At 58.0% G+C, this 12702-nt stretch overlaps 1 protein-coding gene across 1 annotated transcript; it reads left to right on the top strand.

Annotated features, from left to right (window-relative positions):
- Positions 1–1458: 1458 nt before the first annotated feature.
- Positions 1459–11156, top strand: PTPN7 (protein tyrosine phosphatase non-receptor type 7). Its single transcript, XM_066335636.1, has 10 exons — positions 1459–1517; positions 2896–3124; positions 3455–3638; positions 4055–4139; positions 4699–4775; positions 6832–6969; positions 7744–7854; positions 8425–8582; positions 9490–9603; positions 10185–11156. The coding sequence occupies exons 2-10, from the start codon at positions 2994–2996 to the stop codon at positions 10276–10278; spliced, it is 1092 nt and encodes a 363-aa protein (XP_066191733.1). The 5' UTR covers positions 1459–1517; positions 2896–2993; the 3' UTR covers positions 10279–11156.
- The last annotated feature ends 1546 nt before the right edge of the window (positions 11157–12702 follow it).

The following is a 12702-nucleotide window of genomic DNA, read 5'->3' as shown; positions in this document are numbered from 1 at the left end:
CAGGAAGCTTCTGCATGGCTGACAGCCTGTTACTCCAGCACAGAACCCTGTTTCTTTACTCTGGTTCCTACTGGGAGCAAGTTTATGCAGACACCTTGTTAAGTCCTGCAGTGCTGGTCATCCCAGGAATTCCTGAGTTCTGTCAGGGATTGGTGGGAAGGAAGGGCAGTGTGTGGTGGGGCTGCCTCTAGGCCTTACAGATGTGTTCTTTCATCCCACGCAGGGCAGGAAGCAATTCCTCAGTCTGTCCTCTGGCCACTCTAGGATCTGCAGGTAAGACATGGGTGCTGGTGGCCTTTTCTCCAGGGTAAGGCTCTTCTGCTGCTGGCCAAGTCCAGCACTTTGCTCTGGAGCTCGGGCCCTCTGATCTCCTAGCCCTTGGGTAGAGGGTGGCACTGGCAGGGTGTCCCAGGGTGTCCCAGGGAAGCTGTTGTTCCGGCACGCCTGCAAACATACAGGTGTGCAGACATGCAGCTCTCCAGCAAGGTGAGCAGCAGTGCTGGCACAGTCTGGGGACAGCACAGTCACCTCAGTGAGCTGGGCTGGGGTGGCTCTGACCCGAGCAGCCCACGGCACAGACATGGGAGACGTGTTTGGGGTCTGTGTGGCTGTTGGGGTGCAGCAGAGGCTGCTGCAGGGCAGCAGGGTGGGGGCTGAGGAGGAAGGAAGCATGCAGAGCCCGGGCAAGAGCAAATAGGAAGAGCAGTGGGGATGCATGAGGAAGGATGTGCAGTGCCCCAAAGGCAGACCTGGCCTACCTGAGCCAGGCCCCAGCGACTTTGGTCCCCAAACACAGCCCTGCTCTTCCCTGCTGGGGAGGGGGAGCCCACCCGGCTTACCCTGAGGTACCCAGGGATGGTCGGGGGTGCACAGGGGTGTCCCCACGGGGACAGGGGTTGGAGGACAGTGGGGTGGCACAAGGAGCACACTGCACATGGGCAGGCACTGCGGGTGGGAGGCACTGAGCGAGCCCTGGCACACGGCACAGCGGGATGGGGAACAGCCAGGGCACGGCCTGGGAGGCACAGCACAGCCGCCATGGCAGGATTCCTTCTGGCCTCCTGCGGGGCAGGTGGGCTGCGGTGTCCCCAGGGCAGCACCACTGCACCGTGCGAAGCATCCTGCCTCCTGCCTCCTGCCAGCGGCGCTGGCTGCCTCCTGCCCCGCGGGTGGCACCGGTGCTGGCCGTGGCTTGTCACAGAGGCCATCAAGCTCACCCCGGCAGCTCCATGGCAGGGGCCCGCGGAGACGCTCCAGGGTTTTGGGGAGGCCAGGCCGTGCCCAGGGGCGCAGGACGAAGGCTGGAGGGTGGGGAGCAGGGCTGGGTGTGCAGAGCCGAGCTGCAGAGATGTGGCCGGTATGTGCGTGGGCGGCACTCGGGGTGGGGGAGAAGGAGGGAGAGGAAGCAGCAGAGGCAGCAGCTCCTTTGATAAGCAGCTTCCTGAACACTTTCGAACCGTGGTGTCAGACCGACACGCGCGGGGCCTGAGCCGGGAGCGACAGCCCCAGGGCAGCAGGTAGGCAGCCCCCAGCCCGGCCACGCTGCCCCCGACACAGAGCCCGCCGGGCTGCGCCAGGCGCCCGGGGCCGTGGGCTTCTGCGTGTGCATGGGCAGCCCCAGGCAGGGCTGGGATGCTGGGCAGGTGATGTGAGCACTGTCCCTGCAGGTGCTGGCAGCTGAGGTACTTCCCTGGGCACCTCTGCTAGCCAGGGCATCTCCCAGGGGTTTCCTGGCTGGACAGCTGCTGGGATGGGAGCCGGGGATCCTCTGCTCAGGAACTCTCCTGGTGCTGCTACTGCTGAGCAGCTGCTCTGAGCAGCTGCAGGCACATCCAGGTGTCCTGCCTGGATGGAGAACACCAGGACACCCTGACTGGGACATGGGGATGGCGTGAATGGCTGTGGTGGCATTGCCACTCCCAGAAATGCCACTGGGCAGCCGGGAGTCATGGGCTCCTGCCCTGCCCTGGCTGTGTTCACAACCACCACGTGGACCCCGGCTCTCCTCAAGACCTCCCTGAGCAGATGGGCTGCCTGGGATCCCGCTCTTTGCCCACCAAGAGCCCTGACTCGGCATCATTCCCTGTCTCTGTGGGTCTGTCTCCTCACGGAGGAAGCTGGGGATGAGAAGGGAGCTCAGAATGCCAGGGTGCTGCCTGCACCATGAGGAGCTGTGCCCAGAGGTGAATCAGCATCACCTGCATCTCCCCATCCCTGCCAAGGGCTGACCCATTGCTGGTGATGGAGGATGTCTGGCACCTTCCCCAGTTGGGCTGCCCCATTGCCTCCTCAGCCATGCAGATAAAGCCATTTCCTCTTGACAGTTGCTGTGACCTGCAGGATGGAGGAGGCTGTCCCAGGGCCATCCCTCCCTTTTCAGAGCCATGAGGCTGTTGAGGGTGACTAGTCTGTGTCTCCCTGCAGCAGGAGATGGCCAGACTCTGTGCAGTGGCTACAGCCACCTTATGTTGCCTGCTGTGCTCAGGCATTCCAGCTCCCACTCTGCCCCACCGTGTCCCCAGGACGAAGCAGGGGGATGTGATGGGGAATGGCTGGAAACACAGGGCATGTGCTTCCATGGAGGTGGAGAGCATCTGGAGCTCGCCCAAACCAGCCCGTGCCCTGCCACCACAGAGTGGGTGACCTCCCCTCAGGGGAAGCAGGTGTCCCTTGGTGCCATGCCCAGGGTCCCTGTGGTGCCTGTGTGGCCTGCAGTGCTGCCAGCATCCCTGAGGGTGAATGTGCTGGGAGCTCTCCATCCACCTGGATACAGGGGCTAGGGTTCCTGCTTCCAGGACAACTGAGGACTTCAAACCCATCCCTTGCTTGTAGACCATCTTTCAGGGGTTCCACCCAGCCTTGTGGTATCTCTCAGATCTGACTTTTCTTTTCCAGCTGCTTTTCCTCTGATGGCTTCATGATCTCCTAGGAGCTGAGGGCCCCCTGTGTGCCCCTGCTGTGCTTCAGGACAAGGGCTCCGTGGTTGCTGCAGCATGGTCCAAGCCTGCTTGGCGTGCTCCAGAGTTCATAGGGGCAGCCTGGCAGCCCAGGCAGCTGCAGCAGACATGGACAAGCCAGACAAGCCCAGTCCCTCTGCCAAGAAGCATGTACGTCTCCAGGAGAGGTGAGTGTGCCTCAGCCCTGGCCAGGGTACCCGTGGCACTGCTCATCCCCAGGGCTCCCCTGACATTCCTTCCTGCCAGCCCTCTGCCTGCCAGCATGTGCAGGTGCCAGGTCTGAGCGTGGAGGCCGCCCTGGCCCCCACCCAGCCCAGGACAAATCTCAACACTGTCCTTCAGGGGCTTCCCAACAAAAAGGCAAAATGATCAGCTAGTTCCTTGTTCCTCAATCTCCCCATCTACTGGGGTCTCCATCTGGCTTTTGCTCAGTGTGGGGTGTTTTAAACTGATGGTACGGTGGTAGTAGATCAACCAGGAACCCCTTTGCCTTTCAGGAGGGGCTCCAATGTATCACTAGTGCTGGACATGAGCTCTCTGGGGAACGTGGAGCCCATCCAGCCTGTCTGCACACCACGGGACATCACGCTGAAGTTTCTGAGGACATCCAGCCACATGCTGAGGAAACAGGAGCTCCAGCAGCACGCCCAGAGCCTGGCACAGCTCCAGGAGGAGTTTTCGGTTCGATGATTCCCTCTCCCTGCTTACAGGAGGGGGGACAGGGGCTGGCAGCGGTGGGACTGACAGTGGCAAACATCAGGCTCTGAGCCCAGCTGTGCCCTAGTGGGAGGGCAGGTGGTGTGGGCAAACAGGGGAGAGGTGCTCGGGTACCAGCTTCTCCTTGGTACACACATGTCCTATTGGGGTCCCTCAAAAACCCTGTCCTGCCCTCCCATGCCATGCTCTTCTCCCAGGGTCGCCTCTGTGGAAGGAGTCCCACCACAACTGAAGTAAAGACAGGACTCATCCCAGGAGCTGGCGTCTCTGGTGATGCCTCTGAGTCAGCTCTGCCCTGCTGGGCAACCAGGTCTGCCACCACTAGGGGACACAAGTGACAGTGATTGGATTTTTCTCATGGCTGTTTTCTCCCCCTGCAGAAAATCCCACCCAACTTCGTGAGTCCGGAGGAACTGGAAATCCCTGGACGCGCTCTCAAGGACAGATACAAAACCATTCTCCCCAGTACGTGCTTCTGTGTCCCTTTGCCTCCCATTTGCCTGTGTTTGCCTGTGGGTGAGGGGTCCCTCAGAGCAGCCCTGGCACTGGGGTGGGCACCCCTGGGTGCTGTTGCTGTTCCTTCCATGCCTGCTCCTCCTGCCCGTGTTGCAGGAGCTGGGTGCTGTGTTCCAGGGGGTGTACACAATGCTGGGGGGTGCATGGGGACCTGCTCCCTGGGGTGTCCTACCCAGGTGTGCAGCACTCATGAGGCCTTACATGGCCCTAAGAGTGTAAAGGCTGAGGATGTTCTGGAAGGATTCAGCTGGGCTCCAGTCAGGTTCTGGGGGGATGTCCTGGGGGGTCACTGCAGGTGAGTTATCCCACTGCTCACTATGGTACCTGCAGGTTTGGGTCCTGCCAGGGGAGTGGGGCTGAAATGGGGCAAGAACTTCAGGCCTGAGGGAGGGTGCAGACAGCTCTGAGTGTGGCACGGAGCAGGAGGACTCAGCCTCCAGCCCCTGAGGCTGAGACAGGGAGGATGGGCAGGATCAGTCTCTTGGGTAACTCCTGTGACATCTTTCAGATCCTGAGAGCCGGGTCTGCCTCAGAAGGGCTGGGAGCCAGGAGGAAGACAGCTACATAAATGCCAACTACATCACAGTGAGTGTCCTCCCAGGGCCTGCAGCCCAGGGCTCACAAGGCATCAGGCTGCAGGTGCCACACTGGGTCACACATGCTGGGGCACTCTTACCTGCTCTCCTGTGGCAGCCCTGGGCCAGCAGACTTAACTTGCCACCTGTTTTGGAGCTGGAGAGATGTGGCTCCATCTGCACAGGGCAGAGCCACTGTTCCTGTTGGTGGGAGTGTCTCATGAGGGAACTGCTCTAGGCTCCTGGGCAGATTGGGCACCCCAAAAGGCTCCCTTGCAGTGAGTGGCTTCTCCATCCTCACACACTGGCCCATTGTCTGGCAAGGCCATGGGAGGGAAGCTGTGTCAGCAGATTATGGCAGCTCAGAGATCCTCAAACCTCAGACATCCTGGGATTTCCTCTACTCAGGGAACTTGTTGCAATTTTTGATGAAGCGAGCTAATGAAGATGGGATGTGGCTTACTTTTGGCACCCCGTGGGGTTCCTTTCCAGAGACTGAGAAATCCCCAGACCCTAAGGTGTTACTTAGACAACTTGGTTTTGATATCCATCCCTGTGAAAACCCTTCCAGGCTGCAGCCTCTCCCAGGATGGGATCTCCTGTGAGCCAGGTGCCAGCTTTGCCCACTGGGCAGGCTTCTTGCTGAGCACTTCATCCCACTGCAGCACCCTTCCCTTGGGACTGGCCAGGGCACTGGGAAGCAGAGGTGGGGCCATGGATACTGTGAGTGCTTGGCAGTGAGGGAAAGCAGGACTTAGAAAAGTAGCCCACAAAAAGTGCTCTCTGGGGTGACAGACAAACCCCTGGGGGGTGCTCAGAGGGTGTGGGGTGGAGCAGTTAGGAGCATTTGTTTTCTGATGGTGCTTGTGGCTGAGATCTGAGACAGCAGCCACCAGCCCCTGGCAGGGAGGGTCAGAGCTCCTTTAAGACAAGAGCTCTGTGCCCAGAGCTGCTGGGAGGTCCAAGGGCAGTTTGACCATGGGCAGCAGAGGAACTTTGGTTTCCTGAGGCAGCCTGGCAGCGTGCAGCTGCACATCAGGTGACACCAGCACTCTGTCCCTACACCCTGGGGTGTGGTGGCATGCCCTCTGTCTCACCTGACTGCTGACAATGCACAAGCACTGCCTGTCCCTGTGGCACACACAGCTGCACACAGGCAGTGCACACAGAGCCCACCTGTGCCCACACACCCCTGTGTGCACTGGTATTTCCTGACCCCTTCCTTCCCCTTACCTCTCCAAAGGTGTAGCAGTGCAGGAATTTGTGGGCACATCAGAAAATTGGCAGCCCAGCCTGCCTGGGCATGCCTGGGAGGCACAGGGATCTGGGAGGGCTCTGCAGGAGTTTGATCACATCAGCTCCACCTGGGACTGATGCTCTTCCTGCTGATGGTGTTTCATGAAATGTTTTTGAGCCTGGGTGTGGGGGGAAGGTGGAATTCCCAAGGCTGACACATCCAGGTCTCCTGAATGGAAAATCATGTTCCCCTAGGAAAAATAAATAATCTCAAGGCATGAAAACAGGGCTCTGCAAAAATATTCCTGGAAACATTCCTGTCCCTTAGCTGGGCCAGTGCAACTTCTTGTGAGACCAAACCATTAACAGATTGCTGGGAAGGCCTGGATTTTTGAAACCTTTGGCCATTTTATACTAGGAGAAGTGTCTGGAGACAAAGGATGCTTGGAGCTATGAAACAGGGGTTCCTGCTTGTCCTCGTGGAAATGCCCACAGTGAGGAGTGCAGTTCCTTATGTGAGCTTTGCCTTGCCAAGGCATTCATCACACTGACTATTGTCACACTGATATCCTGGGGATGCTGCAGGAACTTGGGTGTACAAGGGCAGCTGCATGGACTTGCTCCTAGATGATGGGAGCAGTGGGAGGGGGAGGATGTCTGGTGGTTCCTCAGCAGATCTATTCAAAGCATTTTCACGACAGGTTTAGTAGGAAACAGCACATGTGGCTCAGCCTCTGAATAGTAAAGGAGAAAAGCATCGTGAGGGCTGGAGTGACCTGGGGACTGTCCCCAAGGTGCCCCAGGTGCCCTGACAGGCCTGTGCTCTGCAGGGCTATGCAGGGCGGCCCCGGGAGTACATTGCCACCCAGGGACCCATGCTGAACACTGTCACCGACTTCTGGGAGATGGTGTGGCAGGAGGAGGCTCCTCTCATCGTCATGATCACTGAACTCCAGGAGCGCAAGGAGGTACCACTGACCCAGGGGCACGGGGGAGTGGGGTACTGATGACAGTGGGGGGTTGTGCAAGGCCAAATGTGGTGTCTGTGCACCCACTTACTGTGCTTTCATCTCAGATGAATCACAAGTGGAGGAAGAGATCCCCAGGGCTGCAGCCTTGGCCTTGTCTTTCCTCCTCACATGGCTGTGTGCTCTGGGCACGCTTTACCAGCTGGGTAATAGGATAAAGGGTTTAGAGCAACCCCCAGGGATGGGGCAGAAGCAGTGGGCAGCAGTGCCCCTCTGGCCCCCCAGAGCTCTCCCCTGGGCTGGGAGCTCTCAGCCAGGGGATCCAGCCCAGGGGAGAGCTCTGGGAACCAGAGGGGCACTGCTGCCCGCTGCTTTCTGCTTCTGGGATGGGAGCCAACAGGACCCAGCTGAGTGAACTGAGAACTGGAAACTCTCTTTCCTGCCCGTGTCCTTGCTCCCTTCTCTCCCAGCTGACAGCCTCTCTGTGCCCTGGGTCCTGCTGCCTCTGGAAGCTTCCTGGGCTGAGCAGGGATATGCATCCCCGGGGTCTGAAAGCCAGGACAGGGCATGGGAGAGGGTGCAGGGCAGCAGAAGCAGGAGTAGGGATCTATCCCTTCTTTGCCCTCCCTCTGTATCACTCTACATCCACCTTCCCTGCTCCCCTACTGCCCCCAAGGTGATGCCCCCTCCCAAGAGCACTGACTGAAGCACAGTTCAAATGTCCAGGGATGTCCTTGAGCATCTCCTCAGCCACAAACCTGCCTTGTTCTCCAGAAATGTGTCCACTACTGGCCCGAGAAGGAGGGCACCTATGGCCCCTTCACCATCCACGTGCAGGGGGTGAGCGAGTCTGTGGAGTACATGGTCCGGGATCTCTCCATCCAGGTGGGTCTGAGCCTCATCCTGGGGTCAGAGAGGAGCACGTGGGGCCCAGCAGTGCCCCTGACAGCCCTGGGATCTCTAGTGAGGTGGCAATGCTGCGTGACAGGAAAGAGGAGGGTTCATGATTTAGGAACCTCCTTGCAGTTGAGGGGTCTGCAGAGCCCCTCCTGCCTGGAGAGGCTGGACCCAGCCCTGGGGTACAAAGGAAGGGGTCAGCTGGCAGAGCAGCACTACCAGCCCAGTGCTTTTGCACTGTGTGGTTAGGCTGTGCCCCATGGGCTCTCTGTAGTTACTCTGGGCTGACAGCAGCCTAAAGGATCTTGTTTGCTTTGCCTGGACCCTGGGGACAGTACTGAAACACTCTGCATCTGTTCTCATCTTCTGGGATGGGACACATCCATTGTCTCTGGCCCAGGGGTTCTCCCTCATGTCCGGCAGGGGCTCAAAGAGGGATTCAGGAGCAGAGTGGCTGAGATGAGTATGGGCTGCTTTGCCTCTGCTTGAGCTGAACTCCCCGTTTCATTTGGCCCATGCTCTCACATCCCCATTTCTCTTTGTTCTGTGCTGGAAAAGCTTGGAAAGGAACACCGCAAGGTCAAACACATCCTCTTCCCTTCCTGGCCGGACCAGCAAACACCCGAGTCAGCCAAGTCCCTGCTGCACCTGGTGTCCAAGGTGGAGGAGGCTCTGCAGACTGCAGCCAGCCCAGGGCCCATCGTGGTGCACTGCAGGTAAGAGCTTTCACCTCACCTGAGCCCTGTCTGTGCTTCTCCTCGGGGTCAGGCTGCAAATGCCTGAGGGGAAAATCCCATGGGAGTCCCCATGCACGTGTCCCACGGTGATGCAGAAATCCCAGGGCACAGCCACCCACAGCAGAGTTGTCAATTGGCAGCTCCTCTCCTGGCAGCAGGATGGTGGCATGAGAGTGGCATATCCTGCACCTGGGTGCAGCAGGGTGGGAGCAGGAGGGGTCTGCATTTGGGACCCAGCCACCAGCCCCCTGTACACCAACAGCTCTAGCTCTGGAAGATCCTGCTTGAGCAGGGAGATGGAACCTGGTGACCCCATGGTCGGTCCCTTTGAACCCGACTCATTCTGTAATTCCTTGATTCCTGCTCCCTGTGCCACCAAGCATGGCCTGTGGCTTGGATATGGAGCCATGTTTCAGGACAGCCCTCCTGCAGGAGGTGGCCTCTGCCTATTTCCTCTCCTTGCTCAGTGAATTTGGGTACAGTGGAGCAGAGCACCCAGCTGTCCCTAAGGAACATGCAGCATGCACTGCTGCAGGCTGAGTGCAAACCACTGCTGCTGCTGGGGTTAGAGCCCAGCTGGGTGGTGACAGGGCTGCAGAGCCCCCTGCACTGAACAAGGATGGGCACAGACTGGTTTTGTGCTTCCAGAGCAGCCTCAGCCGGGCTGTGCAACACGGCAAGAGCTCCTTGCCATGGCACAGTGACCCCAGCCCACACCTTTTAGTGCCTGGCTAAGAAGCTTGGTGTGGCAGCTGGGGCCAGATCCACAGCATTCCTCTAGGAAGAAAACACAGCAAACCAGTCCAGCAGTGCATCCAGCTCAGCAAGATGCAAGTGTAGGCTGGGGATGCTGTGGGTGCTCAGCACGGCTGTGTCTCTCCCGCAGCGCAGGCATTGGCCGCACCGGCTGCTTCATTGCCACCAGGATCGGGTGTCAGCAGCTGCAGGCCAAGGGGGAGGTGGATATCCTGGGAATTGTGTGCCGTCTCCGCATTGACAGGTGGGTGCACAGAGCAGGTGGCTCCCTGGAGGGTCCTGCTGGGTGCCAAGGCTGAGAGCAGAGGAGTGGGAGGGATGTGGCACAGACGTGGGGATGGCATCCCAAGGGGGCAGGTGGAAGCCAGAAGGGTGGCTGGGGGATGCAGGTGTGTGGGCAGCAAACAATCCCAGAGCCAGGCTGGTTCTGCTGTCACAGCTGTTGTAGAGGGAGGGGAGGGGAGGGGAGGGGAGGGGAGGGGAGGGGAGGGGAGGGGAGGGGAGGGGAGGGGAGGGGAGAGGAGCTATGAACGTGGCAGCCATGCGCTCCTCCCTTCCACTCAGCCACTAAATCCAGAAAAACTCCACCTGGCCACTTTTCAAGAAATAGAGGTGAAAATTAGCACCAAATTAGTTGCTAATCTCATTTTGAACAGCCCAGCAATGCTTCTGAACTCCTCTGTTCTTTGGGCTGCACTGGTGCCTGTTTCAGAGGCATCTTGACGTGGCAGGTGAAGCAGGAATATTTGTGCCCTGGGAGCAGAGAGCTGGGGACAGGGTTCTGTGTTTGGTGAAGTGTCAGTGGGCCCTGCCTTTCCCTTGCAGAGGTGGGATGATCCAGACGAGCGAGCAGTACCAGTTCCTCCATCACACACTGGCTCTCTACGCTTCCCAGCTGCCGGAGGGGGAAGGCCGCTAGTGCAGGGCTCCCACCGGGCTTGTGGCTCCCTGCTCTGACCTCTTCTGCACCAGCCTCGGCGACACCTTCACCAAAACCTCTCCTGATGCTGCCAGGCCACAGAGCAGCAGCATGAACATCCCTTGGGGTGATGAGCCAAGCCACGGGCACTGTGGCTTTGGACCCTGGGGATGAGCAAGGTGAGGCAGTGCAGTGAGTGCAGTGAGTGCTCGAGGAGGTCAGCTCAAGGCAGATTTCACCCATAGAAAGGAGCTTTGGCTTTTGAGAAGTGCAAGATCCTGCACCAGAAGAGCAAGCTGTGCAGAGGAACTGCAGCTGGCAGAGGCCGGGAGGGAGGTTTGCCTTTCAGCTGCACACAAATGTTCACCCCATTAGACACAGCGCTGGTGGAACTACCCTGAAATAAACAGAGCCTCTGTCCTGGCTGGGCATCCTTTGTGGGCAGGGCTGGGCTTGCTCCAAACATGCACCACGAAACTCTTCTTGCTAAAGACACACCTTGATCTGCCCAATCTCTGATCAAACCCACTGTGCCCACTAAACTGCATCATGAATTGTATAGTTGTTTCTTGAACACCTCCAGGGATGGTGAGTCCACCACCTCCCTGGGCAGCCTGTGCCAGTACCCCACCATCCCTTCATGGAAGAAATTCTCCCCAATATCCAACCCAAACCTCCCCTCTCCCTAGCAGGGGAAATTCCCAAGCACAGTTTGAAAGTGATGTGTTCCTGATTGCCTTCTGTTACATGAGGGTGGGGATTTTGAATTCCTGGTTTGGTTTTTTTTTCCTGAAATAAGAACAAAATAATGTTTGGGTTTTATTAGGTTGCTTTTTAAACTGATAAATCCAGGGGGAAAAATAGAAGACGGAAAAGCATTTTGTTGTAAAGCATGGAGATGGAAATATTCTGAGAACTATTTTGAATTACTATGAAGGTATTCAAAGCTGCCCTTGACCAATGGGCATTGGACACACACCTGGGCAGTGAGGGCTGGGAAGGAGATGGGATCTCCCCAGTATGTGCCTGCCCATGTCATAAGCCCTGGCATGACCCAGTGTCAGATCCATCTTCCTGCTGAATGAGTGTGAGCTTGCCTGGGCTCCCTGAGCAGGGCTGTGTACATGACCTACCTCTTCACCACTCCATGGGCCCCAAAATGCAGCTGAATCACTGCCCAATGGTCTTCCCTGTCCACTTCCCTCCCTTGGCACCAGGAATAAATCCACTTCCTGGCCTAGCAGCAGGAAAAGCAGCACATCTCAAGTAATGTCCTTTCATCTGCTACATTTTGATCATCCTGGCAGAGAAATCCCCCTGTTCCTAGTGCCAGGTCAGCCCATCCTCATGCCCCAGCCTGCCCAGCCAGGTTCTTAGGGGGGAATTGTGTTCTTTGTGGAACTCCTGGATGATGCTCGAGCACTTGGAGAGGCTGTGGAGCTTCTGCAAGCTCCCTGCAGGTCAATGAAAGCTTCAGGACTTTGCCTTCTCAGGTAATTTGGTGTAAAACTCTTGCCTTTAACGATGTCTCCGGAGACACCAGTAGAGGTTTGAGTTCTGAGACAGGCTTCATTCAGCATCCCCCTCCTCGCCCACTGCCATCGGGCAGGAGAAGTTGAAGATTTGCAAACTGCACCTGGACAGTTTTTCTGCACTCCCTGGACAGGAGGACACAGGCATGCACCATTTTCCTCATGCTTTCACTTTGCTGTCCAGAGGAGAGTTCTTAGTGCAGGCTCAGGCCAAGGGCTGCACAAGGGTCTCCCAAGGCCTGCAGGAGCAGCACAAGGATCACAGCTGGGCCAGGGCTGTTGTCACCTCCTCCCAGATTCCCCAACAGGTGCTGGGAGTTTTTCCAGCCCAGCTCTCTGATGCAGACTATGATCAGTTAAGCAGGTTTCCTGCCTTTTGATCTCAGTTTCTACCAGCTCCATCTGTTCCACACTTACCTGGCCACTGTGTGAGTTCCCTCCATCCTCTGACTCCCTGAGCAGTGCTGGGGGCTGTGCTGAACCATCTCCTGTGTTATTGCCAAACCCCATCCTGGGCTCACTCCATGTCAGAGTGCAGCAGGATTTGATCTGCTCTGGTTGTGTCCTGAGTGTCCTGAGAAACTGCCTCACCCGGTCCATAAAAGGGCACAGGGAGCCCAGCAGAGGAAAGGAATCCCTCCAAATCCTCATGCTTCCCCATGCCTGGGCTAGCATTGAGCCCCTGAGCTCGGCCAGGGGTTTCAGCACAGCCAAGATCACTCCTGTTCCTCACTCCCCCACTTAAACCCCAGCTGTCCTTCTCCTCATGGTCCTGTGCTTCACCAGAGGTACAGCCCAGCCAGGCAGGCAGAGCATGCTGGTGCTGGGGGCCCTGGGTTGCAGCATCCTGAGAACCATGTCCCCAGGAGGCCAGATCCTGCCCAGGGCTCAG

Source organism: Sylvia atricapilla, chromosome 25 (assembly GCF_009819655.1).
Source record: "Sylvia atricapilla isolate bSylAtr1 chromosome 25, bSylAtr1.pri, whole genome shotgun sequence".
Lineage (NCBI taxonomy): Eukaryota > Metazoa > Chordata > Aves > Passeriformes > Sylviidae > Sylvia > Sylvia atricapilla.
Note: the sequence above shows the minus strand (reverse complement) of the source record. Positions and strands in the feature narration are given on the sequence as shown.